The sequence below is a fragment of the Acomys minous genome (assembly GCF_964271855.1).
Source record: "Acomys minous genome assembly, chromosome: 15".
NCBI classification, from domain to species: domain Eukaryota; kingdom Metazoa; phylum Chordata; class Mammalia; order Rodentia; family Muridae; genus Acomys; species Acomys minous.
Window position 1 is genome coordinate 4693462 of NC_140497.1, and position 21474 is coordinate 4714935.

The window sequence follows — 21474 nt, forward strand, 5'->3', positions numbered from 1 at the left end:
ACATAGTTACAGTCAGTCATTAGTTACATAGTTACAGCTATTAACTACATAGTTACATACTTACCTAGTTACAGTCAGTGATTAGTTACATAGTGTGCTCCCAGTTACATAGTAAACCTAAAAGTTCTCAGCTTGTAAAATGAAGTGGGTTTTTTTTATGCTAAAAGTTAAATTGTTAGAGGAAAATAAAGACACTGCCTAGAAAGGGAATTATCCCATCTTGAAGACAAGGAAAACATAATATACCTATGCCTACACGAAGACCAAGACAGAGGAGGTAGAACTGATGATTGAAAAGGGAAACAGCATGCCTCATGGTGTGACTTGAGTAGTATTATAGTGATGGATGAGACAAATGCACAACAGCCAGAGACAGAGGCTTGAAAGCCTCATGCAGCTAGCCGTGCGGGAAGCACTGCCGAGCACACATTTGCAAGAGCTTACAAATGATGGGCAATGTGGCAGGCTACCAAGGAAGTGTCTTTATATATCACAAGGGTGGACACAGACAACGTTGGCCTCTGACCTCAAACCAGTGAAGTTAGAAACCTTTAACAGAGATTGTTTTTAAAAAAATCAGGAGTTTTGCAAGTACAAAAAAAATCAGCTGCTATGGTTTGAATTATGCCCTTTTGTGATTTATCTGTTGAACTCCTAACCCCATGGCTTCCCTAGTTTTCTATTGCTATGATGAAAGACCATGACCAAGGCACCTTATAAAATAAATAATCTAATTGGGCTTATGCTATCCGGGGATTAGAGTTTTTGATGGCAGAGGGAAGGAACACCACAACCATGAGACAGAGAAGAAGACACACACTGGGAATTGTGTAAGTCTTTTGAAACCGCAAAGCTGCTCCCAGTGACACACCTCCTTCACCAAGGCCACACCTTCTAATCCTTCCACAGGAGTTCCACCAACTAGGGACCAGATATTCAAGCATATGAAGCCTTGGAGGCAGTTCTCATTCAAACCGTCACACCCTGTATACCCTAGAATGTGACTAATTCTCAATATATGCCCTTTTCTGGGGTGGGAAATTAAAATAAGGACAGTTAGGGGGATGCAGGAAGAAAAGGACAGAGAAAGAAGACTCCCTGAGATGCTGGCTTCTTGTTCCCAGAAGACATTGTGAGGATAAACTGCAGGAAGGCATGGGATGGATGTAGGACCAATAGGTATTAGTGGAAGATGCAAGAGTCCTATAAAATACCCCGCCCAGCATCTGTTTCAGGACTTCCCGCTGTAGGCTCCCATCCTGAGGGGGTTAAGTTGTACTTTTCTTTACATCCAGTTTTTGAGTCTTTCCTGCATGCTCAATGTGTTGTCTGTGTCGGGGAATAATCTTGGTCGCCCCTAGATGGCTGCCAGCACCCCTGTTACACACCCACAACTCACCAATTTCCCCTGTCATGGTGGTGCATTTTTTGCAACCATTAAACCTCCACCTGTATGAGGTAATCAGTGCCGGTCCGTAGTTGTAAATGCCTACAGCAAAAAAGCATGTGGGTACCAACTGCCTACCTTCCCACATTTGAAAATAGAAAGCAGTAAGGCAACAGCCAGTGCTCATGAAAGGTACACACAGTTGGGTACACTAGAAGCTTAGCAGACCACATGGGACTGAAAATCCCTAGGGTGGCACATGTCATCAACAACGAATCAAGATTAAAAACACCCAAGATGTGTAGACTGGGAGACTAAGGCGACCTTCAAGGACTGGAGAGACAGAGGTAATACCGTCCCACAGTGGAGCCTAGCACGGACCGCTTCCCAGAGGAACACTGCAGTGACTAAAGAGGGGCTAATACAAGGCTGCAGGTGTTGCTGTAACCCAGAACACAGGAAACGTGACAACATGGTGATGCATAAGGCCGTACCAAGGTCAAATCCAGAGCCACCAAGTGTAAGAAAATGGGCTGATGAGGCTGTGAAAACAACTTCAGTGACCCCTGGCCAGGCTCTGGGGCCCTTCCAGAATGCTGTCAGTACAAGTCCTATAACCAGGCGGGTTTCACACCATGATGCAAGGTCATTGCTGTGTGTGAAACCCCATGCAGTGAAACACAGCACATCCTTAATATGAACATAATGGATACAATCATATACCCCAGTAGATCCATTAAAAAACAAAGCAAAGCCTGATTTTTCCCACAGTGGATGCACTCAACAAGCACAGACGTTCTCTCACAGGCACCTCCACAGACCATTGCACCAGACCCGGGAGCAGACCGGAGTCTGAGGTCATCCCTGTAGGGGATGGGGCAAAGACTCTGCTGTCTCCAGTTCTGTGCTACACTGTGCCAGAAGCCCCTGTCAGAACAGTGGTATAGGAGGTGCTCATTTTAGGACCATGAGAACACAGCAAGGACGACACAGCTCTGATACCCTGAGCAGCACTGCGCAGTGAGCTTTATGTTGTGTGCACAGTGTGCCTATTGAACAGGGACGCTTAGTCTGTGTTATGAAACATCTTGGAGTTGTTGTTTCAACTCTGCATTGCCCATCTCAGGACTTCGTCCCCTTTATCACTTTATTTACTTAATTTCTCTCTTCTGTGTGTGCACACATACATCAGAGAACAGCTACATGGAGTCTGTTCTTTCCTTACACTGGGAAGTCAAACCCGGCTCATCACACCAAGTGATAAGCGCCTTTACCTGTGAGCTGCCTTAATAATTCCCCCTTTGCTTTTTAACCAATTAGAGACAATGCCTCACTATGTAGATAGGCTGGGTTTCAGACACATGACACGATGCCCAGCTTTTCTTTATTTTTAATGTGCTTGAAAATACAATATTCTATTTTCTGTGTGTTCCTAATTTCTCCCAAGACCTTTTGATTAGAATAATGTTTATGGGCAAAGAGTTAATTCTTTAGTGTTTGGAAGAAAACAACAAAGTATATCTAGTTTATTATTCATAGCTATTATAGACAGTGTCAGTTGCTGTCCTCTGGAGTCTGCCCTGAAAATTGCTGTGTGCACAAGAGCCCACAGAGCTTGACAGTGGATACTCCTGACATTACTACTGGAACTCAAGTCCCATAAGTACCTGGATCTCTCCGCATGTAGTGTGGGGATAATATCATTATAACAGTCTCTTAACACTGAGGAGGCAGCATCTTACTTTTATCATACACATGCCCAACTATGCAGAGGAATAAGACAGTAAACAGAAGATTCCCCCTCACTCATGTTCCCTCAAGGTTGCCTTACTTGCATGCTCGCCCTAATCCAGCATGGTTGATCATGGTCCTATCGTCCAGTGCTCCCATACTGTGCTCGAAGATGAGCTTGACTCTACGTGAGGTGTTACCAAGGGTTACTGAGGGGAGTGACTTAGTTCCATTGATTAAAGCAGGTATGCCTGCAAGCCTGGTGTGGGTAGGGGTCCTGGGTTGCCTGCAAGTCCAGAAAGTGGTGTGCATAACCCAAGACAAGGGGAGTCCCAGGTTGGCTAAGATTTCCTTTATTCTTGTCTGCCTCACCCAATTCTCTAAGAATGCTGGCAGTTGGGTATTTGTCTACAGACCTACCAAGGTTCTGAGAGGGCTCCCCAGCAAACTGGATGCTGGATTGAAAGAAAATCCAGAACTGAAGAAATAACATCATCATGAAATGAAAGTTACTTGTTTGTGAATAGAAAGGGTGTGTTCTCGGAACTCTACAGGAATAGCCGTGGGGTAGACAGGCTGTAGTCTGGAGAAGTAAGACAAACTTGGCTCTTGGTCCCTCAGATGCCAGCTGGTTTCTGTAGTGAGGGAGATTTGGACACAGGGTGCTTTGACTGGAGGAAGGATTGAGGATGGACACTCTACGCTTCTTTCCCAGGTCCGCTCTATGGTAGATGGCTGTTGCCATCACACACATGGCACACACTAGCAGCAGAGAGGGTGGCTTTCTGTGGCTGGAGCCTGTGCAGGAGCAGCCAGGCTGTTGCGATTGCATGTCGTCGTGGAGTCATGAGGACTGAAGGAGACAAGAGAATAGCCACCTGGAGGCGCAGATGCTGTGAAGAATAGAAAGAGAGGCACCTTCCAGTCAGCCTTACGCGGTAGAAAGGCAGTATGCCTCCTTGGTGAGGGTGACTGAAGCTGAGCCATTCTGACCACTGCTGTGTCAAGCTGAGAGCAAGAGTGGCTCTGGTGGGGGCACCTTCGTTCATGGCTGTCATCCTGCGCTGGGGAGGCTGAAGCGGGAGCCTGAAAAGCTCCTGGCTGCCTGACTTGGGCTACATAGAATCACTAGCCGGAACTAAAGCAACAATAACAACATAGCCAAAACAAACAAAGAAGTGGTAGCTGCTACTTTGTTCCTTTTTGTGGCATCAATGATGTGTTTTAAACCATAAATATACCACTAGTGGTGGAGACCAGTGGAGTGACTCGGAAGCTAAGGACGTTTCTAGGAGGCTTGCCCTATCAGGACACTGCAAGTCACAGAGACGGAGGCCCCTCGCAGTGCCTCCTGACATTGCTTATGCTAATGAATTCACCTTGCTATTAAGTGGACACAGGTCGTTTTCCAGCTGTTGGTTTGCTCTGATGATTGGCATATATTTTGATCTATGTGACTTCACGGCTTTGCCCCATAATGGTCTGTGACAGTAGAAGAAACACGGGCAAGGGCTAATGGCACAGATGGAGGCTTAATGTACAACATGCAAGCTTTCATTGCTTTAAGCCAATCGGTCCTCACAGATGACAAAACAATGTCCTTGTAGTGAGTGGGTCCTTCTTACTTATATGTTTTCTTTTGTTCTGCAAAGTGCATATAAACTCAGTGCTTCAAAATAACTCACTGCAGTCAACTCTACACTCTCATTAGCTTCTATGGCTGTACCGGGTAACCAAACTCCCACGCCAGGTAACAGCTTGGGACGCAAGGGAAACACACATGATTGTAGGTGTGTGGCGTGGGATCCGACAGAGACTTGCCCTCACCCTGTGTCCCCCACAGCTGCTGTCCGAGCTGCCTATAAAATACTGCCAGTTCGAGCTCCGGGTACAGAACATGCCTTCTCCAACTCTGTTTTCTCTCTTCCCTTGCAGTGCTTCGACTCTTGAAGGAAGGGGCGGACCCACACACTCTCGTCTCCTCAGGAGGGTCCTTACTGCACCTGGTAAGAACTGACACTTGAAGGGCCCACATGGCAACACCCGGAGACAGAGAGTCAGTGAAGGACTCAGAAGCCAGTCCCACAATGAGCTTCCAACAATGACCAGGAAAAAAAATGGCACAGGTGACAGATGACAGGTGGAGATAAGGAGCTGCAGAGTTTGATGTCCAGAGGGAGGGGGAGTCATTGGGTCCTAGCTGAGCTGGGCAGGAGAGGGTGGAACAAGAGAACCAAGTCTCGGCTCACCTTTACACCCACCGAACCTTTTATCAGGGTCTTACATGCACCATCCTTGCTTCTGGATAGATCCTGTCACAGTAGATGGAGTGAGCACATCCTATGACTGTGGCGGTGCATTCCTTACTCTTACCAGGTAACGAACACTCAAGGCACAGTGGAGGAGCCACAAATGAGAGACCCCGAGTATATAGGGCCTCCTGGTTAGTGGGAATATAGGTACGTGAGAGCCAATGAATAGACTACAGATGTTCAGAAAGAGTACAGCAAGAAGAAAAGGCTGTGCTGACAGACTTCACCACAGGCTGGGGCACGCATTCCACACTGCCCTTCGTGCAGAGGCTGGGTCTGGGAGATATACAGAGAAAGCCAGTGTTGGGGGAAGGAAGGAGCTCACCGCTCAATATGATACACTCTCCATTAGCAGAGGTTACTGAATAAATAAAGGCAAAGGAACAATTGCAGGTTGCTAGAGAGAACAAATTACAGGGCTTTAGAAAGCTTTAGGTACAGAGAAAGGCAATTTAGCCATCTAGATGCCAAGTGTGAACAGCCTCACGGGGAGCCCACGCCTTGGGGCATCCCACGTTGGGGTGCCTGGTGCTCTCAGACCTGGTCCTAATTACACACTGTTCCATCATTGTCTTGAAGGGAGGCGGCACAGAGCAGGCGCGTGGGGATGAGAAACAAGCTGTAGACGCTGTTGGGCTGTCCCAGAGCTGCATTTATATAACTCAAATATTATGCAGCAAGCACCATACTCTAAGTGCTGGTTTCTCTGAGACGTTTTTCTTTTAGATGTTCTAGGAAAAAAATTTACACGTGAATTAAATGTCCCAATGGGGCTAAGATTGACATAGATAATATATTTGCTTGTATATCTTTATATTTTAACGTCTTTTAATATCATCTTTGAAAACACATTTGACTCAATCTCCTTGCCTACTTACTGTCCCTTAAAAATTCCTGTAGCAAACAAATGGCAGACATCAAATACTGGAAGTTAGCACTGGAGACAGTGGCAAAAGCAGCCACGCCTGTGCCCCAGGAAGTTTGTCTCATGGGGCCACCATAGAGGGATCCTCAGATTTGAATCTTTGTAAGAGTTTATGGAGTAAGGAGTAGAAGTATGTAAGCCTTAATAAAGTTGTCATGGGTTTGTGACACTGGGTTTAGCTAATAAACTAAGAGGAGGACTGCCAATTCTCAGACAGCGGAGAGTGATTTTCAGGAATTCTCAGTGCTATGCTGTGCCATTGTCACACCACGGTCAACCTGGAGGGAAATTCCATAGAAGTTATGAGTACCCTTCTACTGAATGGATTCTAGTTTTAATATAAAGATGAAGAATCCATGTCACGATGGCTACAAAAATATCCAAGACGCAATGGAGCACAGAAAAGCTGGGTAAAGAACAGAGCACATAATACAACCGAGCAGAAGATGGAGAGGAGAGGAAAAGGAGAGGCAGGGAGACGTATGCATAGATGATGAGACAGAAAATAGACGCATACGGACGAAGGATGCTGGCGAGGCGGGACTGACAAGCACTACAGAGACATAAAGATAGGGGGATAAGATTACAGGGCGGGCAAATAGACGATAGAGAGATACGTGGTAGATTATTGACAGAGGACAAATATATAGATGAAGAAATAGAAAGTAGATGACTACATAGATGATACATGCACTGATGGATTGATAGATGATATAAAGGTGAGGTATAGCTTAGAAGGAAGCGTTAAAATGAGCTTATGGTCCCTGGAGAACCAACAATGAACTCAGAACGTATCTAGGCAATTTCACAGCCCGACAGGACGTTAATCTCCCCCTACACTGGGGAGGTGTACATGAGAGATGGTGATGTTAGGCTGACTGAGTTCTCTGAGGTTCCTTGAACACTTCCAGGAGAGTGGTATGCCTTAAAACTGCCCAGGATCCAGACTTCAGGAAAGAAGACTAAAAAGCCTGGGAGCCCTGGCAGGGGCCAGGTTAAGGAGTATGGTGATTCTGGGCAGGTGCTATGATCAGGTTCCCCCCCCCCCCAACACGAACAGGCAGAGGGGGAGAGAGAGAGCGCACACACTTGTGTAAAAGACGCTAGGACTGCTGGCTTCGTGCACTGGTTACTGTAGGGTAAAGAGGACTTTTGTGCAGAAGGGCACTGCGTTGAGTAGGATGCCAGGCCCGTCCTGGGAATGCTAAGTCCTGGAGCAAGAGACACTGCAGTTTATACTAAGTGAAGTCCAGGTGGTGAGTTCGGCTTGACACTTGGAACGAGAGACAAGGGTGGCAGAGAACCTGGGAGCATGACACCAGGTGACGGGCAGAGACGGTTCCCTTTCTTGTTCATTTCCTTGGTGAGGTAAAGTGTCACCACAAACTGGCTGACGTGATGATCATCAACACGGATTGAGGGAAATGCTGCTGGTGTGGGGGAAATTCTTCTTGGGGAGCATGGGCTTTGCTAAGCAGTGATAATATTGTAAGAACGCTGTTACAGAAACGCTCAGCCTTCATAATCTTTTCAGACAAGTGTGATTAAAGGTATTTATTGCTGTCAAATTATTATTCATAATCCTTAGAAGTGCGAATCACAAAGTACATCACTAGAGAAAGGGTGGGTGTCACTTTCAGCTTTGCATCTAATTAACTTTTTTTATTCTCCTTGAAAGACTGTGAAATTCCAAACTCCAAGTACGTATTGAGGTGTAAATGTGAATTCCCATACTCCGGGTCAGGGGTGTCATTGTGTATATGTGTGCTTTGTGTGCCAGAGTGGGGGTGTGTGCAAGTGAGTGTGAGGTATAAGTGTGGGTTCCTGACGTCCCTGTCAGGGAAATCTTTGTGCCTGTGTGTAGGTGTGTGCGGTGTGTGTGTGTGTGTGTGTATGTGTGTGTGTGTGTATGTGTAGGGCATGCAGGTGGGTGTGAGGTGTGTCTCTGCCTCTGGAATATCTATCACACCCTGTGTGACTGCAAGACTCTCACTAGCCATCAATCTCTCAGAATCTACACCCTTGTCCCTTCATTTCTGCGTCCCTGGAGTCCTGGGCACGCAAAGCTGTGCCTGACTTTGTACATGCATGCGAGGGATCCCAATTCATCTCCTCCTGCTTGCATGGAAGTGTTCTTGGCCATGGAGCCACGTGTGGAGCCCCTCGAAGGTATCCTCATAGGCCAGAATGAAAGGATCACATACAACACCGCTGATTGTGCAGTGAACTGCCCACAAGAGGAAAAAAAGATAAAAAAGATAAGGGCTGCTTTCCTGTAGACCCAGATCACTCTACACCGCCCCCCCCCCATCGCGGCTTAGTTCTCAGCACCCAGCTCCCTGTAATCATCCCTAAAGCTGACATTGTGGTGGGTGGGTGGGTCCTAGTTCACACCATCAAATTCTCAAGTGGTTTAACAGTGGCTCACATGACTGGGGATGCGAGACACAAAGACCTTAAAGTCAGTGCTTTTCCATGGAGCTACTGCGTTTGCCCTTCGCAGCGGCTCCCTCAAACACCTTCCGGGATGCTTGCGCATGGCCTTGATGCTGACCTTATATTAAGGCTTCCCCTTGTGCAATTTTTAGGTTTTACAGTTTTATAAATTTTTTCTTGTAATTTTAGACTCTGAATTTTAGACTGTGTTGAGTGAGTGTTATCTGTAGTGCAAAACTACACAGCAGCAGTTGTAATGTGCACACATAACCTCTGTAATTTACAGAAAAAGCAAAAACAAAACCCCCCACCCATTGCCAGTAAATTCCCTTTGAGACTATTTCATATATCAGTCATCACATGTATGCCGATTCATTTCCAAATCCTGGTGTGTGGCTCAGTGAGTCCTCTGCCTTTGCATCAATATCACATTGTATTGCTTACAACCTTAAGTCTAGATTTTAGGTACTTTCAGTCCCCAAACTTTGTTTTCTGGTCCATGAATTTTAGCTTTCTAGGTCCTAAGCATTAACCTATGAAGCCTCAGGTTTTTTTTTTTTTTCAGTGCACACACTCCTCCGGGGATTCTGGCTGCATTTTAATTAAGTATAGACAGAGGTAGGGAGATTCGGTTCCCTGTCTTCTGCCTCAGCCACACAGTCTACGTGTAAGCGTCCCCCGTCCCGTGAGATGTGGCCGCACCAACGCGCTCCTGCATACAGGCTGCTACTCTTACACATATTTTGTTTGTCTTTTTTCCAAACTTTTGCCACTAGTGTGTAGAAATTCTGAGTTTCTGCTCTGACCTCGTGTCCTGCAACTCTGTCACATATGTGTAAAAGGTATGGTGGTTGTTCTTATGTAGGAGATATCTGCGGGTCCTGAGTGCAGGTGGGTGAGATGGCAGCTTTGCTGCTGTTTGTCATTCCTCGTCACAGCAGCAAGGATCTCCAGGGAGTGCTGAGGAGGGATGGGACTAGTGGACCCACCCCTGGCTTCAGTGATGAGAAACACTCATGGTTTCTTTTAGACAATTATTCAGTCTTGCAGCCTCCGCCGTTAAGTCGTGGTGTCTGTCAGATGCTGCTGTGCTTAGATTGGAATCTGGTGTTTGCTTTTTGTCTATTGATCTATCCCATTTGACAACCCCCCAGCCCCCCTCCCCCCACCCCCACACTTTTCCTGACATCTTTTGGATTATCTTGTGTGGTTCAAGTTTATGTTCTTATGATACACAAAACTTACCTTAGCATGTCTGTGTCTCAATATTCTTAGGGTGTGACTAATGCAACCCAGTTGCTTCAAGAACCGTTTAGTTTTCTCCAAACTATAACATCTATCTATCTATCTATCTATCTATCTATCTATCTATCTATCTATCATCATCAATCTATCTACCATCTCTCTTCTATTTATCTGCCTGTCTGTCTGCTTTTCTATTAATGTAATCTATTTATCTGCCATCTATCATCTACCTACCTACCTATCATCTATCCTTCTTTCTTTCCTTCCTTCTTTCTTTCTTTCTTTCTTTCTTTCTTTCTTTCTTTCTTTCTTTCTATCATCTACCTACCTACCTATGATCGTCTCCCTCTGCATCCAGGTTGGCCTTGTCCTTGTGACTTTCATGCACCGGAACCACAGCTTTTCCTCACCGTGGCTTGCCTACAGTGTTTCCAATCCCCTGATTTGTGACTTCTAGGCACTGCCCCTCTTCTGGGTGCCACTCTGTTGGTCACTCACTCTCCATCCTGCGGCCTCTACTTAAATATGCTGCCTTGATGCTTCTCTAGTCATTTGTACTGGATTCTGATTGTCTCGATGGGACACTTTGCCCATTAAGTACTAGATGATTCTTTTTGTAGCTTCAGATACCATTCAGTACTTTGGGGATCTGTAAGTTATTTAGAAATGATCATGTTGGCCGGGGCTTGCTGTTATGATTATTTGGTGGGACTAGAACATCATTTAATTGAAAATTAGTGTTCCCTCCACTGAAGAGAGATACAGGCACCCAGTCTGGCCAAAGGGAACAGGTGCCAGTTTCTACTACGGTGTCATAACACTTATCGCCCCCGGAGCCTCTGTCCCTGGTATGGGCATCATGCTCATCCTCATTTGGCAGTGGGCTTCAAGGCTTCTGGGAGTCCTTCCCTCACCCAGCTGTTGTCTCTCTGCCACTATGAGCCCGAGTCACACTGAATCCTCCTCCCACATTGTTGCTAAATTGTCTCTCAAAGTAGTAAATTCAACAGTACTAGAGGTTATACAGTCTGTTTCCTGATTGTGTGCATGCGTGTGCATGTACATGCATATGTGTACGTGTGTGTGTGTGTGTACGCACACACATGCGTGCCAGTGGAGGCTAGCGGAGGGCATCAGATCCCTGCAGCAGGAGTATCAGGCGCTCATGAGCCTGCCAGCCTGGATGCTGTGAACTGAGCTCAGGTAGGTCCATGGCAAGGGCAGTATACGCTCTTAACTGTAGAAATGTATCTGAGTCCATCCTCCTGAGTTCTGAAGGTCTGTGACTTCCGTCTCCATGGAGACTGATTATAGCAGATGGAGGTACTGGTACTGTCAGCAGCAGGCTCTTCCAACACTGTATTCCTCAGGGTGCTGTCCAGTAAATGGTGTGTGTGTGTGTGTGTGTGTGTGTGTGTGTGTGTGTTGTCATAGTGGGAATAGTGAATGATTTGGTAAGAAAAGTCTACTCTAAAGATATATATCTCCTACATAACACACATCTATCATAGAAAAACTGTTATATGTCTATTAATAGTCCTAATAAACTATGTTTTGAATCAGAAGCATATTGCATGCAAACACATATTTTAGAAAATTCACTATAGATGGCCTGAGAATCTAATCGGGACATGCTTTAACTTTTAAAGCATCTGCCCCTATTTACTTTTCATCTCTAATGCCTGTTGCCAGATTTCCCATCAGCCTGACATCTGTCCCTTTCCCTTAGTCTTGCTGGGGATGGAGAGTACATTTTTGGCTTCATCCATGACGTTCTGACTGTCAGTGATGTTTGCAGCATTGTTACAGCTTGTGTTTCCTTCCTACATTTCCTTCAGTGTGCTCGATATGACAACGTCTTCATCGCGGAAGTCCTCATTGACAGGGGAGTCAACGTCAACCACCAGGATGAGGACTTTTGGACACCAATGCACATCGCCTGTGCCTGCGACAACCCTGACATGGTCCTGCTGCTCATACTCGTAAGTACATTGGTCCGGTTGGCCTAGCACATGAAGACTCACTCCCTGATAGATGTGCGTTCTCTAAGGCCTCTCGGTGCAGCAGCACCACACTGCTTTGGGGAAGAGCTCGTGTCTATATCACCACCGTTCATGCCTCAAGAATGCAGATAATTAGGAGCTAAAGTTGTCAATCATGAAGCTCCTAAAATAGCTCATGTTCGTGACATGTCAAGATTTAGAATTGCGTGCTTTGGCACAAGTCATGCTCGTGGAATGAACATGCCTGTCCTCAGGAATACACATGGAGGCAACTGCGGTTGGGCTTTTACAAACACTACTTCCAGCATCAAGTCTGCGTCACCTGGGCCAGATGTCGCGTGACGTGGCCAGAGTCGCTGCTGGATTCCTCATGAAGTGGGGAGTTCTTCATAGTCACCATCTGCCTCAGCTTGTCTTCCATCTTTTCTAACTTGACCCTTATTTATCCCTGAAATTGTCGTCATGTCACCTCCGTTCTTCCACATCACACTGTGAGTGTGGGCTTGTATAAACCTAATAGATTGAAAAATAACACAGGACTTTGCAGCAGACACCATAGGTATTGCATATATAAATGTGTGCTGCTTAAATATATATAGTAAATATATTTATAGACCAAAGAAAAATGCTCATTGTAACTTAAACATATTATAAGCCATTTTCTGTTGCATTCTTCTTAAGAATATTTCCTTTGACAAGAACTATGCCAGGCTTTCCTGTACAGGACATTGTCACCTAAAGTACATAGGAGGTGCATCTGTCCGTGGACAAATTGACATGAGGCTTATAGTGAATTTCATGACACATTTACAAAGACAGGGTTATTTAGACTCTGCAGTAATTCTTTAAGTGGGAAAGCCACTTCCACACTTAACTGGCACAAGTGCCAGAGGGCAATATCTAAGCCGCCCTGTCCTTGACGCTCGGAGAGCTGACTCAATTAATGCTGACGTGAGGTTGGCACGTATGACCTTAAGCCGTGGTGGAGATTTTCTTTGTGTGTCAGAAATATTAAGTGGGTGACAGAGCTTCTGTGTAAGACATGATAGCTAGGTTGTGTGTGTGTGTGCACACATGTGTGTGTGTGCGCACGCAAAAACCAAAAGCAAAGGAATGGAGGGAGAGGAAGGACTTTTGGAGTTCAGTGAGTTCTGACCAACAGCACCAAGCAGACTGACAGGAGCTCCTGTCATAGCGACACCGTCCAGTTAGCGGCTGTCAGGGCAGCAACATTGACTCAGGATTTTACAGCAGGCGCTGGTTTATAGGGGCTCCTGGGACCTTATGCTTGTTTGGAATTGTAAGAGACATGCTGTGTCCTCAGGGCTTCTCTGCATTGTGGCTGCATCTGGCAGTCCTCAGCTCTGCTGTGGCCTGAGCAGTGTTGTCACAGTGGCCAAGAGTCAAGTTGTCACAGTGGCCAAGAGTCAAGCCTGTTCTCTCCTGTGTGCTGCCAGGCTTCAACCTGAGTTCCGTAACGACTCTCTCACCTCATGTGAAGTGTTGCTTGAGAAGCTGAGCCCTGTGTCTGTCAGCAGCTTCTGAGCTGACTCAGTTTCCTGTGTCCTGTACTTAGAACCACTCAACATTTCCAAGGATTGCTAACACTTTTTTTAAAGTATAATTTATCTTTTAAATTAAAATATAACTACATAATCCCCCTTCCCTTTCTTCCTTTAGTTAATGTACATAGTTATTTAAATCATAATGTTGATTTCTATAAATATTGAAAGCAGTTCAAAGGCATTTGAGAAAGAATAGAGAAAATTTTCTCAGTCTGTACCTGATGCTTTTAGGGAAAAGCTAATTCTTAAAGTGTAATCTGTGTCAACAAATTATAGCTTATGTATTTAACTTTCGATGTCCTTTTCATTAGGTGTTTTTTTTCTAATTGCAAGAACTATTTAATTCAAAAGCACTGGATATATAAAAAAATGAAAGAAAGACAGACAGAAAGAAAATTTACCTACACTTCTACCTGCCAGAAAAACCTACCTCCAGCTTTCCCTGTGTGTGTATTTGTATGTGTGTTCATGTGTATATATGTGTGAACATAATGTGCATGTATCTGCTGGAGATACATGTGTGCCTCTGTATTCAAGTGTATGTGTGTGTACATGAATATGTACACACATGTGTGTGAACATCCATGTGCCTCTGTACAGCACACACCTAATACTTAGATTCATACTATGTTCACATTGCAAACTTTACATGTAAGTGTGTGTACCTCTGTGTATGTGTGTGCACATGTGTATGTGTGTATATATATAGGACACACATTTAATTCTTGGATTTATACAAGTTGTTATATTGCTTATTATTCAAGGATGTTTAAATTCACATAATTTCCTGAGTATTTCTCACAGTTTAAAACATTCTGAACATGAATTCAGTGGTGCGTGGTTTCCATATTTAGGTGCTATAATATTTTAGGAATATTTTTGGCAACTTGATTTCCACTTCTTCATGATGGTTATCACTTCATAATTTAAGAGATCTGTGTTTCTAGTAAAAATATACCATCTTTCATTCCTCCATGAGTGAAACAGAATATGTGTAGCAGGCATCTGAAGCAAGTGTCGACAAATCTCTGTCTATACTGGAACCTTTCAATTCTGGTACTTTGAGGCTTTCAGCTAAAGCATAGTCTACACTTCCCATCAGAGAAGTAACTTGTCTGCACCTCTGAGGTTTCCCTAGTATTGTAGTGTTGGGAAGGTTTGAGAAAACTGCGCATCTACACTTGTAACTGAGAAAGGCTGTGTGCCGCTGTGCTTGGCAATAGTTAAGCTTTGTCCCTTGAACCCTGCATGGAGCCAAAACACGGAAAGTCCTCATGTGACGGGACAGGCCATGCAGTGTAAAGTCCTCATGTGACGGGACAGGCCATGCAGTGTAAAGTCCTCATGTGACGGGACAGGCCATGCAGTGTAAAGTCCTCATGTGACGGGACAGATATGCAGTGTTCCTGCAGCTCTCCAGCTCCTCCTCTGATTTGGTCTCATGGTTGTAAGCCAAGGGTAGATTTCAGATGATGAAGCATCCACCGTGTGTTTTCCTGGAGTGGGCGTGCTTTCATTTGGAAGGAAGGCACCTTTTGTGTGGGTGACACTGTAGTGGATACAGAAACATGAAAGAAAATAAACAGAAGAGAGAGTCTCTGTTGGTGACTTGAAGCATGCCTGGCTACAGAAAGAGGCACAGTGGTGAAGTCTTAGGCAGGACCTCACATGCGAGAAGGATACACCAAGCGTATGAGGTGCTGAGAGAGGCAGCGAGAGTGTGCGGCTGGAGAGCGGAGCAGCACATTTGAATTGTGTTAGAGGTGGAGAATAAAGACCACGGCATAAACACCAGACTGACGTCTTTGAATCCGAAGAGTGTGGCCGGCAGGTGGCCTCGGCTGTTAAGAATCCTGAGCTGTAAACACATTCTGAGTTAGTGGAGGGGCTGCTGTAGAATCTCAGAGAAAATCTGACTCACACCTATGCCTGGTGTGCTGAGAGGCGGGCAGTGGTAAGAGCTGCTCTCCGTGGGTTTGTTCGATGAGAGCAGCTGACATGCAAGAGGGCAAGTACACGGCTTTTCTAAACCCTTGGCAAGTTGAGGATGTGTAACACAGAGCTCTGAGAAGTGGTCAGCTGTGGATCAGCCCTGTGAGACCTGGAGGAGCCAGGTGCAGGGCGGGTGGCAAGAGGGCTGGCAGTTGAGAGCGTGTATAGGAAGCCACGTGTGGAAGCCAGGCTAGAAGCCTATGAAGAGTTTTACGTGAGGATTATCAGGGTACATAGCTGGGTAGCAGTGTGGCAGAGCTTGGCCAAGAGACAGAGGACGGGGATGGGAGGGTCAGGTGGGTACATTGGCAAGGATGCAGATGTCACAGTGCTTGCTGCAGGTGGCTCAGATGATGCCACAGCGCTTGCTGCTCATGAGGACAAGAGCTCCAGCTCAGCACCCACATGAAAAGTCCAGTGAAGCAGATTGGTGGTGTAATCCAGAGCTGGGGTGACTGAGGCAGAAGGGCTTGCTGACCCAGCCTAGCGTCCTTGGCAGGTCCCAGGAAAACATGAGAGACTCTGCCTCAAAACAAAAACAACAAGCAGAAAAAAGACAGTGCCTGAGCGATGACAGTCTGTGGTTGTCCTCTGACCTCCAAAGAAATGACTCCTTCATACACAAACACATACATATACACCAAACACACATATATACATGTTTGTATATGCACAGCATGCACTTGCTTGCACACACATATATGCATACACACCACACACAAGAATACATGTGTGTATACAGATACATGCACATGCACATATACATGTGTGTATACACACACACAAAAAGGATGCATACACACATGCCACATACATCTACATGTGTATATACACACATGACATGTTCTGAAAGAATGCACTCCCTAAAACTCACATTTGAACTCTACCACACCAAAAATGGGGCAGGGGTGTGAAGAATTTAGGATGATGGTTAGACCATCAAGGCAGGGTTAGGACCGATGCCCTTACAAACAGGTTACTGGGAGCTGCCCAGGCTCTTCCAACTTATTAGGAAACATCTGTGAGCCATGGGCACCTCACCAGATGTGGTCTCTGCCTGTGCCTTGGTATTGGAACATCCTCCAAGCCGTGAGACTCGGCTGCTTCCTGTCTCCTGCATGACACCCCAGGCTCATACACTGGGGAAGATTCTGTCCTTGGTGCGAGCCCCATTTCTCTGAATTTTTTTCCCATGAGTCAGTGACCAGAGGGTAGCCAGTGTGTTCTCCATGATGCCCCATGGAGAGGATGGCAGGAGAGCATTGCTCATAACCAACGGCTTTCCTGGAGGCAGACAGACAAGTGAGTCTCTGGCTTCTGTCCTCGGAGGAGTAGACCTGGGTCACACTCACTCTCAGGCATGCAGGGACGTGCCTTTTCCTCCACACGGGACTCCTGGGGAGGACAATTGCTAATACATCAAACTGCATGAGGTCAGACTTTCCTTTGCATTTAAATTCACAGAAACATTTTTGGAAAACACGTCCCAGTAGGAGGACATTGTAAAGATGTGGGCATTGTGTGGTGCTCAGAGGAGTGGGACCCAGCACGCTGCAGCACGTCCCTTGGCTTAGGGTGACATCCTCCCTTCATTCATTCAGGGTTTGACATCCTCATCCCCTTTCTAATATTACATTTATTACAACTGCTACTCTCGGGTATTTTAATATTAATAGAAATATGGCGTTGGTCAATTTCTATGTTAGCTATTTTATCATGCTCAGTGAAGACATGGTGGAACCTGCTCCTTTTTAAATTATTTAATTTTGAAAGCTTGAGCCAGGCCTCGCTGAGTGAAAATCCCTGTGACAGGTTTTACAGACTATGTTCTCTGAACCAACATAGTGGCATGGAAACCGTCAGAAGATTTCTGCTAGCAGGGCAGAACAAGCTAAGTTGTCTCCACATGTATCAGAATTCTGTGTAAAAGTAAGCATAGGACACAGTGACCTTTCTGTGGATGTGGGGGCAATGTCCACTCCACCGAATACACACATAGACACACATGCACACACATAGACACATGCACACATACATAGACACACATACGCACACACACATAGACACACATGCATACATGCACACACATAGACATGGATGCACACACACATAGACACACATGCATGCACATGCATGTGCAAATACACACAGACATACATGCACACACACACAGACACATATTCATGCACACATGTATACACACACACACATTCACATTTTGCTGTATTATCTGCCTTTCCATACCTTGGATGTCTTTTCTTGTTCACATGTCAGCCTGTTACATTACTTCAACACTTGACCAGTCACAGTAGGACTCAGGAAGAACACAATGGCCACTGCTATTCAGAAGCTGAGGTAGAAACTCAGGGGATGTAGCACAAAAGAGCCAGGCTCGGCAACACTGGAGGAGTCCAACGTGTATAGGAAGGAATTCAGCTCACATAGACCACATATAAAAACAGGGCAGGGCAATGTCTGGCAGGTTTGTCTTCCTGGCCCTTCACCTAACAGTTGAAGACTTTCAGTGAAGTATTTGAAAGATTAAGTGTCCCAAGTCAGGTGGAAATACGCACATTATAGGAAATATTGAGGAATATATATGTTTGAAAAAGTTAAAGATACCAAATGAAATAAGTTATTATTAAACATCTTCAGTAGAAGAAGCAGCAGATATGTAATAAATCTGTAGTTTGAGTTCATACAAGAAACAGAAGTAAGGGGCCACTGGGCAGCATCATCCACGTGATCACCCAGTTGGCACCAGAAGGGAAGACAGACTTTCAAGGAAACATTAAAACAGAAGTCAAAGTGGCTGTGAGGTCATTCGGCGCAGTTGCCCTCATACATAGAGACCTACCTAAGGCCCTCGGTCCAGCTTGTGTCTCAGCATTATCCAGCGCAGTCATGTAGCGACCTCCTCAGCTCTGCGGCGTCCCTACGCACTGCCTCCTTCACGGTGAGACCGTGCCCACCTGTCTGTGATAATTAAACCACTACACAAAAGCAGTGCCATGCAGGAGGATGTCGGAGCACCCCCAGGCAGAGACTATCCCACTGACACCTTCACAGACTGTGCCTGCAGCTCACTGCTGACTCAGTCCTGTCCAGAGCATGTGGACAAGGTAGTCTCAGTCTTACCCCAGGGCCTCCCAGCATGCAGAGACACCCCAGAGCAACATCACTGGTATAGTAAGGAAAGCTGTATCTGTCACACGGACCTGGCCAAGGAGGTCCTAACGCTCTCAACATGGTGTGCCATAAAATGAAGTTCAAAGCTGATGCAACAAAGCTGCCTGTGAGAGGATAAAGGAGACAAAATAGATGGATTATTTTCTCTGACTGCAGCAGTTAATAGAGCGAGAAAATAAATTGTGGTCAAGTACTGGAGAGCTTCCCTCACAAAGAGGTGCAGAGTCAGCGGGACAGTCTCCATAGCCACTACAGACACAGCAGGGCAACGCTGGGAGCCCAACCTGGACTCCTTTCGAGGTGAGAGAGTGCCTAAGTTTAGCTCCATCACTCCAGCTGTTCCCACCAGGAAGATGTCAGGTGGGAACTTTCAGGTTCACATTTGTCCCTAGCACGTTATGGCTCCCCCATTTCTGTAACTGCTGCCTTCCTGTTACTGATACCCAATGTCCACGGGCATCACTCTATAGTGTAACTAAACTGTTCTGGGAAAGTATATGTGTCTTGAGTCTCACCTCATGTTGTTAGAACATCTGTGCATCCTCACTTGGGATTGGCCACTGGCTGATGAGGGTTACTGAAGTCATTCCAGGGAAAGCTGTGGTCCCAAGGGCAGCCAGGGCAACTTAAAACCCTGCTACATACTAAAATGAAAATAAAAATGACTGGTGTGTCATTGGTAAAGAATTTACCTGATGGACAAAGGCCACGAGTTCAGACCCCAACACTAAACAAAAAGTAACATTCTTTATTGAAACTGCCGTAAGTAAGTTGGGCATGCTCACCTCGAGAGTCTGGCAGAAACTGGATATGCAGTTTCTGCACTAATCGCGGATCATCCCCTGTGGTGCACTGAGTCTTTCATTAGTATTTAATGCACTGAAGCATTTCTGCAAACGACTCGCACACTGTCTGACATCAGAGATTTTGACTGCGATGTTCTAAGTGCAGAACATTCTGCTCCTGGGCTAGGCAGGCAGCTCTGGGCCACAGAGTGGAGGAAGACATCAGAGATGCCATGTGCCCTGTGGAACTTCACATACAACCTGGGAGGCATCCTGGAATAAAAAGGCGACAGTCTCTGTGAGTGACAGTGACAGAAGTGGAGGACCCAGAGCTGATGTGATTTCAAGACGATCCACAGTCTTGTCTATGGCACGCACACACTGTGCCATGCGAAATTCACACCCCATAAGAAATAAAGGATATATATATATATATAACAGTGTCCCCCAACCTGGAAGTAAACATCAGCAGAGAACCTGTATGTGAGGGGCCGTGTGACCACATGGGATGTGTTAACAGTGGGGCCTGGAGAGGCACAGGAGCAGCTGGCTAGGAACTCAGAGGCAGCTCACTCAGTCCTATTTGCAAGTGATGGCAACAGACGCCAGCAGGAAACCAGATCAACCCAGGAAATGTGGACTCTAAAAACAGAAAGAGCATTTGAAAAGTAAGCCAATCATAAACTATCTTTAGGGAAGCAGGAGGCTGCGAAGAGAGAAAAGGAGCCACGTTTGTAAGGAAAGCCAGGGATTGTGTTGTCATGAAGACAAGGGAAATGCCCCGAGAATTCCTGGCGAATGTGGAAGTCATATTTCTGGGAGTTGTTAGCCAGTCAGACATGGTAGGCAAAAAAACGGAAAAAAAAATAGCAAACCACATCCCTCCTGCAAGGATAAAGACCACACTAAACCTTTTGTGGTTTCTTTTGTTTAATGTATTTAAACGTTATTGAGTGGCATATTAAAGTAGCAATAAGATACTTTTTAAAATTCTCTGATTGTTTAGCTACTCGCCTTCTCTGTGTACGTGTGTATGCACATGAGTGTGCCGATGTGTGCATTTGGAGGTCAGAGGACAACATGCTGCTCTGGGCTTTCTTCTGCCCTGGGGGTTCCAGGGATGTAAGGTTGAAGGCTTGGCAGCAAGCGCCCTAACCCTGAGCCGTGGAAGATCTGACCCATCGGTGCTGGTACCTTAAGACACTAGGGAGAGATATCATATGTTCAGGCCATTACAGGGCACACAGTCGGAGGAGGGCGTCAGCTCCCCAACCCTTCTGCTTGTGAATAAATCTGGAAAAGGCTGTGTTTTCTCAGGGCAGGTACAGACTCTTCCGACCAACCAAACATGCCTTTAACGAAGACTGCTTTGGGACAATAATTAAATGAATGATTAATGAGTTAGGGTCCCTGGCTGGTATCGTGCAGGCTTCGTTCAATAAACATTTACCAAGCACCTACGTGTGCTGCACATAAAACTGCCCCCAGAGGGTGTGCCCGGCTTGCTAGGATGTGCAGCCTAAGTGACATGAAATCACGTGACATTTACAGAGTTGCACGGCCCCCACTCTCCTCACCTAATGACCCTTTTCTTGGCCTTTTCTTAGAAACACCTTCCTAATAGGCTTTCTTGTAAAACTATTTCTTTTAATTGGATAGGCGACCTTTAATTATATTCTGACCTGGTAATCGATTCAGGTGCCACTCCAGCTAGCTCCCCCGACAATCTGCCTGCCTTTGCATTTAGCAGACATGAGCCGTGCTCGGGACATGCCAGAGGGGCTCTGAGCTCTCACCTCAAAGACAGTTTTGTTCCTTATTCATTTTCAAAAGACAAAGTCCACTGGAACTTGACAAGGTTATTGGAGAAAGTTGGGAAAGTCTACCCACATGCAAGAGACACA

The 21474-nt window shown here is 45.9% G+C and overlaps 1 protein-coding gene across 5 annotated transcripts in view; it reads left to right on the top strand.

Annotated features, from left to right (window-relative positions):
• MYO16 (myosin XVI) overlaps positions 1–21474 on the top strand; it is a 464729-nt gene that overhangs the window by 148773 nt on the left and 294482 nt on the right. For all 5 annotated transcript variants that reach the window (XM_084759479.1, XM_084759478.1, XM_084759475.1 and 2 more), the window contains exons 3-4: positions 5054–5124; positions 11875–12018. In XM_084759479.1, coding sequence (XP_084615605.1) covers positions 5054–5124; positions 11875–12018 — 215 coding nt within the window. The remainder of the gene's footprint in view (positions 1–5053; positions 5125–11874; positions 12019–21474) is intronic.